Genomic DNA, 13,486 nt, shown 5'->3' on the forward strand with positions numbered 1-13,486 from the left:
TCACATCTGTATTTTTTTCTGGCTAGCACTTACACTGAAAACTATGTAGGGATTATTGTTATGACTCATAAAACTTAACAAAATATTCTATTTGACAGCTTCCTATCAACATCTTGGAAGGAAATATGGACATTTGCTGTGTTCATAATGAAACCGATGAGTTTGTAGTAATTTTACAGAATTTAGAGTAGATTACTTATATGGGTCATTCATTTTCTTCTAAAATTATCTTAATGCCTTGTTTTTCCAACATGGTTCATTATCTACTAGATTTTTCTAGGTGAAGTTATTAATAGAAGTATTGGTCTTTTAATAAATATTGTCTATATATAAATGATGTAACATCTTCTTTCCTAAAGGGCAATGACTAACATTAGGGTAGAAAATCAAGCGAGAAACACATAAGAAGAGCAATTTATATGTTGTGTAAGAGAGAAGCAAATGTGCCAAGCTTATCTGTGTTTTGGAGGTTGGAATGTAGACTGAGCACAGGCTCTGAGGAGCAGATAGACTTGGACTAGAGTCTGGAATTCACCGTTAAAGCATGATGAGACATGGGAAAGTTATTAACCTCTCCGAGCCTGGGAACCTTCAGAGTTAAATCCGTGATTAATGGTGCTTTTGAAAGCTATGGCCCCATTGGAGCACCTCTGGTTCTCACCCTTTTAATGAAATCACAGCAGAAGCCAACTCTGGTTAGAAAACAGAGGTCACACATCCTGACAGTTTTGTTTCACAGAAAATAACTTTTTAAAGACTTCTGGTTAATTTATTGATTATAGAATGAATACCTGAATATATTCTAATGTAAAAATTCAAATAATACAGAAAATGTCAGATAATATGTAAAGTGCTAGGGATATAAAACAATGGGATGAGTTCCTTCCTTTCAAAAAACTTAGTATCTAGTGAAGAAGATAGAGAATTAAACAGGCAACTAAGATATAAGTGGGGTGATATCTCAACAGAGACAGTAGGAGAGTTTTGTTTGTTTGCATAATTCATGGGATAGCTACAAGTATAGTTTAGTAATATTGTTTATGTAGAAGCTTGGCAAAATGATTCTTGTACCAATTATGATTTTTCATACTTAAGTATGATATTCTTTTTTATAGCAGGTAGAACAATTCTATCATTTTTATTATATCTTCATTCTTGCTATGGGGTTGAAGATGTTATAGAAGAAGTTATAATATTTTAGGTATTAGTTTGGAAGTGTATTTCTAAAGCCATTTTTTTTTTTTTTTTGAGACGGATTCTTGCTCTGTCTCCTAGACTGGAGGGAGTGCAGAGGTGCGATGTCGGCTCACTGCAACCTCCACCCACCAGGTTCAAGCAATTCTCCTGCCTCAGCCTCCTGAGTAGCTGGGATTACAGGCGCGTGCCACCACACCCAGCTTATTATTATTTTTTTTTTTTTGTATTTTTAGTAGAGGCAGTGTTTCGCCATATTGGCCAGACTGGTTTCAAACCCCTGACCTCAAGTGATCTGCCTGCCTTTACCTCCCAAAGTGCTGGGATTACAGGCGTGAGCCACCGCACCTGGCCTATTCTCTTTTCTTTATTAGTATTTATAATTGTATCAATACCACTAAGAATTGGTTTATGAAAATTGCTTGAGAGAGAAACAAATTAATTTAAATTAATTCATTCTTAGAAAGTGACCAGGCCAAAGGCTTCTATATTTTCTTTTCAGAATTCAGGCTATTATTTTCTTGAATTTTTATTTAGATTTAACTCCCTTTTCCATACATAAAGGGAAAAAATAGTGGGAGTGGAGAAATTATTAGCCAAAACTCACTGGGACATTTTCCACCTTATGCTGTACTAGATTTTTAGGTTCTGAAGTAATCTACTGTAGATATTTCAGTAGACCCTTTGATACAAACAGTATAGATAAAGGTATATCCTTTCCCTCATAGACTATATTACTCTTAAGATAACATTTAGCCAAACTACATGTAACCAAGTTGTTACCCTTATGCTTGTTATGTAGCAGAAATCTCTGTGCCCTTGCTACCTGTTGTTTAGATTCATTGTAAGTAGAAATTAAATTCAAACAGGAAATGGCAGGCTGTATTTGCAAATGAAGTTGAACTTAAAAGATATTAACTTGGGCCGGGCGCGGTGGCTTACGCCTGTAATCCCAGCACTATAGGAGGCCAAGGCAGGCGGATCACAAGGTCAGGAGATCGAGACCATCCTGGCTAACATGGTGAAACCCTGTCTCTACTAAAAATACAAAAAAGGAAAAAATTAGCTGGGCGTGGTGGCGGGCGCCTGTAGTCCCAGCTACTCGGGAGGCTGAGGCAGGAGAATGGCGTGAACCCAGGAGGCAGAGCTTGAAGTGAGCCGAGATCGTGCCACTGCACTCCAGCCTGGGTGACAGAGTGAGACTCTGTCTAAAAAAAAAAAAAAAAAAAAAAAAAAAAAGAGTTATTAACTTGGCATATAATACTGTTGAATTTGCTATATCCAATAAGACAAAAATTCATAATATTGTACAAAATTCCACTTACTAAATTTCTGCTGTAATTTTGTTTTGCTGCTGCTATGTGTGTGATATTTTCTCTGTAGATGAGTAAAAAGTCATCCCTACCATCCAGTAAGGCGGCGAATATAGGCTGCTTATTGAAATGTATTTAATCTACATCTTGTTATTCATTTTTCACTAACTGAAGTTAGTAAAATGTGAACTGTTCTGGCAGTTATTTCCGAAGCACTTTGCTAGAAGTGCTCTGCAATAGTCAATGCTACCAGTAATATAACTTAAAATTCACCCCTTCCTGATTTTCCCTCATTTTCTTAGAAAAAAGCATCGAAGTTGCTGTTTTTTCCCTCGCTCCCACTAGTTATAACAGGATGATGGGAATATTTTTCCTAGAATATTCTTGCTAGAGATTTTATTACAGCCATACGGAAAAACAAAAAACAGACTTCAATAGTATGAATATGGAAGCCGAGACATATTTCAGGCACAGGGCCTGTAGGGATCTTCACAGTGTACTTTAACCTTAGTGATTTAAACCACTGGGTGTTGGGGTTTTTTATAATTCTGCAAAGCATGGTTTTTTCCAAGCCTTCTGAAAATGGTTTTAAATTCCCATTTGGACAGTTTGTTTTTTATGGACATAGGCAATAATGTTTGACTCAAAGAATTTGAGTTGCGAGAGATATAGAAAATAATGTTAAATTTAAGTATTTCTAGTACTGGAAATTAAGTAGATGGAAAACAGTGGAAGGGGATGTCATTACTAAGTAAAAGATTACAAGTTTTTTAAAAATAGTTTGTCCATTATTTTAAAAGTCTGTATATAAAACAAGTTAGTGCTTGACCACGTGAAATCCAACTTAAAGGCTTCTACAAATATATTCACATATATATATTCAGTTTTAATTTTTTTTTATGTTGCCTTTTAGATCTGGTGCTCCCTCTCCATTAAGTAAGGTAAGTTTGGTTTTTTGTTTGGGGATTTTTGTTTTTTGTTTTTTACCATTTTACCATCATAAAGTGTACAGTTCAGTGGCATTATGTACCTTTACATTGTTGTACAACCATCCCCACTATCCATTTCCAGAACTTTTTTTTTTATCTTTCAAAACTATAACTATACCATTAAACAATAACTCCCCACCTCCCTCTCTCCCCGAGCCCCTGGCAACCACCATTCTACTTTCTGTCTCTATGAATTTGATTACTCTAGGAACCTCATATGTGTGAACTCATATAGTATCTGTCTTTTGGTGACTGGTTTATTTCACTTAGCATATCTTCAAGGTTCAGCCATGTTGTACCATGTGCCTGAATTTCCTCCCTTTTGAAGGCCGAATTATATTCCATTATATGTATATACCACACTTTATTCATGCATTCATCTGTCACTGGATATTTGGTTGCTTGTATCATTTGGGTTTATGAATAATGCTTCTGTGAACGTGGGTGTACAACTATCTATTTAAGTCCCTGGCTTTGATTCTTTGGGGGTGTATACCCAGAAGTGGAATTGCTGGGTCATATGGTAATTCTAATTTAAATTGTTTGAGGAAAGGTAAGTTACGTTTTTATGTGTCCTCCTTTACATATGCAGTATATGTCCAATGTAGTATAGTATACGTAATTTAGTCCTTTGTTTGGACTAAGTATTTTTAAACTTGGAGAGATTTTCATGTATTTACATTACAACAGACAACAAATGTTATCAGTAGAATGTTTTAATAGTTGTAAAACATTTTTACATATTCTAAATCAGAGTCGTATGAGGTAGGTAATGTGATATTGTGCATGTTTCAATGGTAGAGAAATCCGTTGTAATTGGATGTCTTTCCACAAATATGCCCTTTAGACAGTCTACTGTAATAACTTTAATAACTCATTTACCTCCTCGTCTCTTTTTTACCATATGAAAGGACAGGATTAGGGTTATTAGTGACAAGAGTATTTACTTCTATAGGTCTCTAGTTCACATTTACCATTGTATTCTTCAGACAAAAATGTAATAGACCTGTTTCTTCCTCTTTGACAAATTTCCATTATATAATTGCTGTCATTACAGATATTCGAGGATATCATTATGGCTGCACTGGTGATTTCCAGACACCATGTACTATGCCAGTGATGGGTTGGCTGGCTGCCTAAGATCCCCTCAGGGACCTTGAACAATCAGTCAGATAAAACAAACAAGTGTAAAGCTCCATTTATTCTGATATAAGGCCAAGTTTAAAACCATTATGTCTATGTGAAAAACTCCAGTATATGACTGCTGAGTAGAGTGTCGTAAAATTGTGGCATCCTTTGGATTGGTCTGTTTCTACATTTTGGCAAAACTGAATTTTACTGACTTTTTCTTTTTGTAATAAGAGATTATTTGGGTTCTGTTTTCCTAGCTCTTACATCTCCTCAGAGCTTGTTGTTACAGGGCATTTTTAGTGGGCTTCTGTAGAGTTTCATTTTTTGCATTTATGTTCATAATATTTATTGCTGTCATGAAGTTCTCAGTGTTTCATCAGTATCATTTTTTCTAAACTTATTTACATGCATTGGCTTTTAAAAATCTTTTCATAGAGGATTTCTCAGTGTTCCCAATGGATGACATACAATTAGCTTTAACTAGTCCTTTCTCTTCTATTGATCATGGTTTGTATTCCATTTGGAAGATTTGGATTTTTGTTCAAGAGAGAGGTCTGAGTTGATATTTTCTGATCAACAACATCCACACTGCTCGTGTATCCTCCTTTCTTGAAGTGCTAAATGCTTGGCACTTGCATATCTATTGAATTTTGACTTTTGGATTAGTTATATTCTTGGACAAACCTATTATTTAAGTCTGGAAATTTCTGTAAATTTCTGATCTCCTCAGTTTTTTTTTCCTCAAATTATTCTTTTTAAAACTTCCTTTATGTTTGGTCTGTTTGAAGTCAGTTGTCCAGTTAGGGGAGTATCTGATAGCTCTGGCTTGGTCTTGGTCTTCATGAATCTTCCTGCTGTTATATCTCGTCTCCACTTACAGAACTAAGTATCAATAGATTGTTTTGAAATGTTCCATTAATCTTTCTCTTGTGAATGCATGGAGAATTAAATATACCAGACAAAATTGTTTAGTTACAGTAACTAAAAATCTTGTAATATATTAATTGACTATTAATACCTCTTCTTAAAAAAACCAGTCCAGAAAAATAAATACTAGATTTTATTTTTACTATTTTAGTTTTATCTATGTCATCTTAGTGATGGGCTATAGTCATGATATCTTCAAAACATCAGTGGCTTGAATCTTGCTGGTGAATCGTTCTCTTCCAACTGTGAACTATTTCACAAGTTAGATTTCTGGATTTGAAGGTCATCTGAGAGGACCTCACATGAAATCTTTTTAGGATGACAAGAAAAAATAATGACATTGGTTTTTTTAGCAATTACTACAATTAATAATTTTTGAAATTTTTTACAGCTAGTAAGATCTTTCCTAATAATTTTATGTTCAAGAAATACATTTAGCTTCTATTTTAATTAATGAAGTCATTGCAATGTTAAGCCAAATATTTTATCATTTTATATAAATTACATTTAAAATTTGTAACATGTTTTAGCCAATATTGATTATTTATTACAATCCTTGATTTCAAATTTTATTGAGTTTTTTTTTTCCTCCACAAAAAATTACAAAAAAAAATTACTGGGCATGTCATGGGTATACAAAGAAAAGTCCTGCTGCCCTGTGTCCTGTAGATTCATATTTGACTCGAGTGTGCTGTGCATCTTCACTTTCAGTCTTCTCCAGCCACAACTGTTACGTCTCCTAATTCTACACCAGCTAAAACTATTGACACATCCCCACCGGTTGATTTATTTGCAACTGCATCTGCGGCTGTCCCAGTCAGGTTGGTTAATAAATATGCAGTTAACTGTTTATTAATATTTTATTAGAAATTGGTTTTATTTTTATGTGCTGTACCCAAATGATTTCACCAAATGAAATTTAATCCTAGTTATGTGATATGTTGAGGTTTTTACTACACAAAGTACATTGTTTACTCCTGTGCCTCTTAAATCATTAGAAAGACCTAAGCTATAGAAATCACCTCGTTGTCACAAACTGGGAAAGGAAATGGAATAATGATACACACAGTTTCTTCTGAAATTGGCTGATATGGAAAGTGTTTTCTAAAATGTTTCTTCTTGTGGGACGTTCAAAAGGTATTTTAAAATGCTTTAAAACACACACACACACACACACACACACACACACACACACCAAACTTGGAATTGTTTGACCAATTAGCTAGTGCATATGAGGAACTCACACTCTGGTGGTAGGAGGAGGCCTTCGGGGTATTCCCTATCAGTTTTTATAGAACCTACAGATCAGAACAGTAGTGAGAAATCTGGGGATGACTGTGCGTTCTTTGAAATCTTTAGCCTCCTAAAATCAATCCCCAGCTCATAGGTGTGTCCTCAAATAATAAATTTAGGTCAATTCCTTAGTTCATTTGCCTTAAGAGGATTCTAGTATCATTTTGTAGTATCTTTGACTCTGATTATGAATGCCCTATGTTTGGAGACTTGAACTTTGAACTGAGCAAGAAATCCAAGTATTGTACCCATGTTAACTGTGTGCTTTACTCTCTACTTGCTTAGTCCTGCATTTTATAATAGCAAGTTTGGTATAACCAAGTCCTTTCTGTTACTGTTCTAATATAAATTGCTTCTTATAAAAGCTTTAAGATATTAATAATAAATATGTATTCCTTTCCTGGTATTTAGTCCAGTTGTATTTATGAAATGGACGTCAAAACTAAGCAATGGTTTCAGTGGTTTTGAAACTTTTTTTAAACAGCAGCAGAATCCTTTCTTCAAAAGAATATTACTTGGAAATCTAATGTGTAAAAACAGATAAAGATGAAACTGCTGTTTATGAAGGCAGGTGGGGCACCTGAGACCCTGATGGCTTGGCATCTGGCCTGGTAACCTTTAAGCCAGTGCTCCTCAAATCTGAATGTATGTGTGAATTGCTTTGGCATCTTATTAAAATGAAGATTCTGAGGTAGTAGATACAGGGTCTGCCTGAGATTTTGAATTTATAAAAATGTCCCAGGATGCTGCTAGTTTGAGGCCTATACTTTGAATAGTAAGGCTGCTCCTTGGAGCTTCTACAGACAGAGAAGCTTTGAAAAGCACAGCCTCAACTAAGTAAAAATTTAAAATGCAGTAGTCGTTCTAGGTGAGTCCTCTTACAGGCAAACTTGATATATTATAGTCTAACGTAGGAAAAAGATAAATTAGTGGTTAATAATTCCCTTTAGTGTTCTTTGGTTTATAAATAAATTCTTCTCAAGACATGAATTTTTTTTCTATACAAAAGATTTTAGGAAATAGAGAAAAGATAACCTCAAGGTTATGATTTTGATTTCCCTGTAGAATGTTTCACATATGTCAAGTCCAGCCCACTCTCTATTTTTGTAAATAAAGTTTTATTTGAACAAAGACATGTTGATTTGTTTATGTATTGTCTGTGTCTTAATTTCATTCTACAATAGCAGAGTCAAGAAATGATAGAGACCAACTGGCCCTCAAAGTCTAAAATACTTACCATCTTGCCTTTGACAAAAGTAGTTTGCCAACTCTTGGTATATGCTATATCTCTATACTTTCCAAAGTATTATTCTGTTATTGGATTTAAAATACCTAAAATCTTTGATGATTTCTGCCTGTCTTTATTCAAAAACACCTTTATATTATAAAATTTCAAAATCTTATTTTAATGTTTTATTTTCCTTTCAGCACTTCTAAACCATCTAGTGATCTCCTGGACCTCCAGCCAGACTTTTCCTCTGGAGGGGCAGCAGCAGCCGCAGCACCAGCACCACCACCACCTGCTGGAGGAGCCACTGCATGGGGAGGTGAGTGAAACCAGACAGCCTTGCCATTTCTCTATTCATTTTATTTCATTGTTTTTACTTAGGCTATAATTGTTAATATTTACTTTTTGATTATCCAAAATGGTATTAGAAACTTGAAGGGAAAATGCTAAGGATGGCATTTATTGATTGAAATATCTATTGAGAGAGAGACAGAGAAAGTGCCTGTAATACAGTGAGAATGTTCAAATAGTCATATAGTTTTTACTTTAACAGTTGGAACAAGGAAGTTTTGTGGGTTTTTTGTTGTTCTTTTTTATTGCTACTCTAAAATTCTGATTATTTTTAGTAATTGTTCTCTAGAGACTCAGGCCTTAGAGGATTGAGTATTCCCCTTAATTTATGGTTACTCAAAGGTAGCATTTCTAATTTGGTTTGGTCAGGTGTAGCCTCCTTCCTGGATTCTTTTAGGCCTGAATTGATTTTATTCACATTGTATTTGACTTCATACAGTTGAAATCTTTTTACAGATTCTTATTTGTACCAGAAAAAATCCATACTTAAACTGATTGACTGAGAGGAATCACATCTAAGCACTTGATTCCCACTTTATTTTTAGATCTCAGGGAAAAAATCAGCCTTTTATAAATATTTGATTTAAAACATTTAATATTAATATAAAAATTAAAGTAATTGCTTCATAATGCTCAGAGCTGCAAAGAGTTGGTTTTAAATACCATGCCCTCCTGCACCAAACTATCAAAATAAAGTTTTCAAAAAGTTTAAGACATGCTTGTACAACTATAGGAGCAACACAAATAAAAGACTTAGTACTCACTAATGAGGAAACCAGTAAGATGATAAAGCTGTCTCAAAGAACATTTTGAGGAACTGAGCATTTATAGGTATTTTAAAAGGAATGTTAGAATAAGATGGCTAGGTTAGATAGAAAGCTGTTAATGTCCTATAGGGTAATAAAAATCGTAGCCTTGAGGTTATCTTTTCTCCCATACAGAAATTATTTGCATCACTAGCAGAGAAGATCTGTAACAACATAACATTGCAGAATCAGAGCCTTTAATGTACGATAATAACTAAGTCAAATGAAGTTATATTTCTCTAAATAATTAAATATCCTTTGGTGGTCTTGTTAAACAGTGTGTCAGTATAACATCAAAAGTCCTGTCTGTAATCTCTTGATCTCATTTCCAAGTTATTTTGGTAACAAAAATAAGAGAAAGATAACCAGTTCTGAAATAATGTTGCTAACTATAAATAAGAACATTTAAAATGTTGGCACATTTCCATTTTAAATATGTAAACCTTATCCTATATTGAAATGTTCAACTCCTAAGGCTACAGCTATCAATTTTTAAAATAAAATTGTTCTCTCAGCTTTATTTAACTTTTTAAAATTTTGATTGGTAAAGGAAAATATTGCTGAAGAGATTTTATAAGGGCATTCTTTTTTACTCATGTTTTTATTCTGAGCTTCATCATTGATTATTTTAATTTGCTAATAATTTATTTTCATTACCATGTTGTCTTTGTTAGAACTTTAATGAATAAACAGTGAAACTGTAAACTAGTCCCTTTTCCATATTCCCTGGCATGAAACTGAAGATAAATTTTATCTTTTTTAAAAAAATCTGGGGCCGGGCACGGTGGCTCACGCTTGTAATCCCAGCACTTTGGGAGGCCGAGGCGGGCGGATCATGAGGTCAGGAGATCGAGACCACGGTGAAACCCCGCCTCTACTAAAAATACAAAAAAATTAGCCGGGCGTGGTGGTGGGCGCCTGTAGTCCCAGCTACTCGGAGAGGCTGAGGCAGGAGAATGGCATGAACCCGGGAGGCGGAGCTTGCAGTGAGCTGAGATTGTGCCACTGCACTCCAGCCTGGGCGACAGAGCAAGACTCCGTCTCAAAAAAAAAAAAAAAAAAAAAAAAAAAAAAATTGGCACCAAAAGAAGAATGCCAAATAAATAAAAGGAAAAAATAAAAGGTGAAATTTTGTTGAATTGCAATATAACATTTTTATTCATTTTCATCTCTAAATACTTTTTGCTAAGACACATAATATTGTAAAGAATTGATTGTCATAACCAATTTTATTAGAATACATTTTAGACTTTACTAGTTAGAAATATGTAACTATTGATGATTGAAACATTAAAATATCATTGGACATAAAAAGAGAAAGCAGAGCAGTATGGTTTTAGCCAGGGCTGTACTATATGGACAGTGTAGATCATGCATTGCTCAAAGGCTGGGCAAGGGGGCGGAAATCCAGCCAGAACTCTTTAGCCACACTGTGAGCCTTTCTCATTATCCTTGAGAAAGAGATGCTTTACTTTTTCTAATCTGTCTCACTACAGGGAGTACCTTTTTTTTCTTCTTTTTAAGATATTATAGCTTTTATTTTAGAATATAGCTTTTATTTTATTTTCAAATTTTAGCCATAAGACAGTAAAATGAACTCATTGGTTTACCAAAGACAGTTGGATTAAAAAAACTGGGTACGGTGACTCACGCATGTAGCTTCTGAGGAGGCTGAGATGAGAATCTCACTTACGCCCAGTAGTTAAGAGTCCAGCCTGAGCAACATAGTGAGATCCTTTCTCAAAAAAAAAAGAAAAAAAAAAAACACCAAAAAGGCAGTTGGATCCAAATTATATTTCTGACAAAATGGGGCCTGTTCACATGGCTAAACATCAGTTGTCCCAATAGGTAAGCTAATGGGCCAAAATTTGGGGTAAAGCAGTTTCCATAGTAGTTTGATTTTAAAAGCATATTTTTATGCTTTTTTCAATTATTTTAAATGACTATAACGTTAAAGTTTTTTTGATAAACATGTAAGATTAATTTTAAAATAAAAACAAAGGCCGGGCGCGGTGGCTCACACTTGTAATCCCAGCACTTTGGGAGGCTGAGGCAGGCGGATCACGAGGTCAGGAGATCGAGACCACGGTGAAACCCCGTCTCTACTAAAAATACAAAAAATTAGCCGGTCGTGGTGGCGGGCGCCTGTAGTCCCAGCTACTCGGAGGCTGAGGCAGGAGAATGGCGTGAACCCAAGAGGCGGAGCTTGCAGTGAGCCGAGATTGCGCCACTGCACTCCAGCCTGGGTGACAGAGCGAGACTCCGTCTCAAAAAAAAAAAAAAAAAAAAAAAAAAAAACTGAGATAGTTCTCAAGTTACAATGAAAGCTAATATTGATTGAGTGCTCCTTCTGTAAAAAGTACTATGCTGGTCATCACTACACTTACACAAGAAAGGTACTATCTTTAACCTGTTTAAAATGATAAATATGTGAAAACCATGTCAACTTTCTTATTTCTTTCTTTTTTAACTTTAAGTTCTGGGATACATGTGCAGAATGTTTGTTACATAGGTATACATGCGCCATGGTGGTTTGCTGCACCTATCAACCAGTTATCTAGGTTTTAAGCCCCACATGCATTAGGTATTTGTCCTAATGCTGTCCCTCCCCTTGCCCCAGGGAGTACGTTTTTATAATTAGTACAAAGGCACCTTACAGGGCCTGATGTTCATCTTTTGATGGTTAGATAGCACTTTTGCCTCAACAAAACATCTACAACTGCAACACTTCATAGCAATAGAAAAGTCAACTTTGGGGGGGAAATGCTAATAAATAAATTCTCTGATTTCTAAGCAAAATAGTAAAAATTATAAGACTTTAAGAAGTTGAAATAAACTTCTATAATTTGCCCAGTAGGTACCCAGTCATGGTTGAAGGTGATGCTAAATTGTAACAGATATGTGTTTGTTCATTTGACTAAGCAAAAAAATAAAATTGTTTCCTCACTCTTGTTTGATAAGATCAAGCCACTTCTATTATTGAAGCATATTTGAATTCGGTATAACTAGGCGGTAAATTATAAACTGTAAAACTCTGTAAGCCTAATTGGATGGTCTCGTTTCCAAGGACCATAGCCACTTCAAATGTCTCTAAATTTTTCTTGGGGGTTATAGGTATTAACACACATTTTTATTTCAGGGGACATTTTGTAATGATAGCATTTTTTTCCTGTTGGTGTAAAGCAACCGAATTTTAGCAAATTCATTTTAGTAAATTTAATTTAAATTGTGCATATAAGATTTGGCATTTCTACAGGCTAGTGATGAACCCAATCAGCTGAAAGAATACAAAGGATTTTTTAAATCCTCATCTTTGGCTCCCTAATAGAGAGAGTGTTTTATTTTCTTCATAGTAAATTCATGTTGTAGAAGCACAAATAAGTGTGTGTTGTGTGTCTGTATATTTTAGACATGGGAAAACAGTTTCTTTTTATACATGCTTAAAGTGAAATTTCTACTTTTTTTGAGAAATATAGGATTACTGCCAGAATTTATTAGAATTAAAATTATTTACCAACATGTATTTGAAAGTTAACCAATATTATGAGATCATATGACTCTGATATCTTCATGTATAAGGTTAGCTACAGCACAAGTAGTTTTGTGACCCATTTGCTTGTTAATAAAACTTGGAGTACATGTCTATAGGTGAAACTTGGTCTAGAGGATCTCTAGGTCCCTTCTAGCTTGAAAGTTCCATGATAACAGATAGTGCATTTATTTTTTAATTACAAATGGTGTAGAAGACACATAAAGCTAAGGTTTTTTTAGTTGGTGCCTTATCTGGCTTGGACATTGGTATGGTCGTATGTTTCAACTTTAGCTGTTATTTATTCATATGCTGCCATGTAATGGACATCGGTAGACCTTTTGGGAGAGGGTGAGTAAAGCTTTATTTTTAAACTTCCATTTTGACAGACTTCTGTGTGTAACAACTGTCCTTATTTTGATCATTTGGAGTCTGGTATATCTTTTGTCCTTTGCTTTTCTTCTCTCCGTTCGCTCTCTGTCTCTGGTGAAATATAGATTCTTTGGCTGCACTTTCCTCTGTTCCCTCTGAAGCACAGATTTCAGATCCATTTGCACCAGAACCTACCCCTCCCACTACGACTGCTGAAATTGCAACTGCCTCAGCTTCTGCCTCCACTACTACAACTGTTACTGCTGTCACTGCTGAAGTGGATCTCTTTGGAGGTTAGTTAGTCTTGCTGTTACTTTCATTTTCCTTTCACGATTGCTAAAATTCCTTGGGAG

General features: G+C 34.9%; 1 protein-coding gene across 14 annotated transcripts in view; it reads left to right on the forward strand.

The window, feature by feature from the left end:
* SNAP91 (synaptosome associated protein 91) overlaps positions 1–13,486 on the forward strand; it is a 159,440-nt gene that overhangs the window by 95,546 nt on the left and 50,408 nt on the right. For 13 of the 14 annotated variants that reach the window (XM_032152208.2, XM_032152267.2, XM_032152218.2 and 10 more), the window contains exons 11-15: positions 3,421–3,448; positions 6,266–6,375; positions 8,276–8,394; positions 13,098–13,112; positions 13,259–13,426. In XM_032152208.2, the coding sequence (XP_032008099.1) occupies positions 3,421–3,448; positions 6,266–6,375; positions 8,276–8,394; positions 13,098–13,112; positions 13,259–13,426 (440 nt within the window). The remainder of the gene's footprint in view (positions 1–3,420; positions 3,449–6,265; positions 6,376–8,275; positions 8,395–13,097; positions 13,113–13,258; positions 13,427–13,486) is intronic. The other variant, XM_058434841.1, reaches the window with a different exon arrangement.

Source organism: Hylobates moloch, unplaced genomic scaffold (genome assembly GCF_009828535.3).
Source record: "Hylobates moloch isolate HMO894 unplaced genomic scaffold, HMol_V3 SCAFFOLD_2, whole genome shotgun sequence".
Taxonomy (NCBI): domain Eukaryota; kingdom Metazoa; phylum Chordata; class Mammalia; order Primates; family Hylobatidae; genus Hylobates; species Hylobates moloch.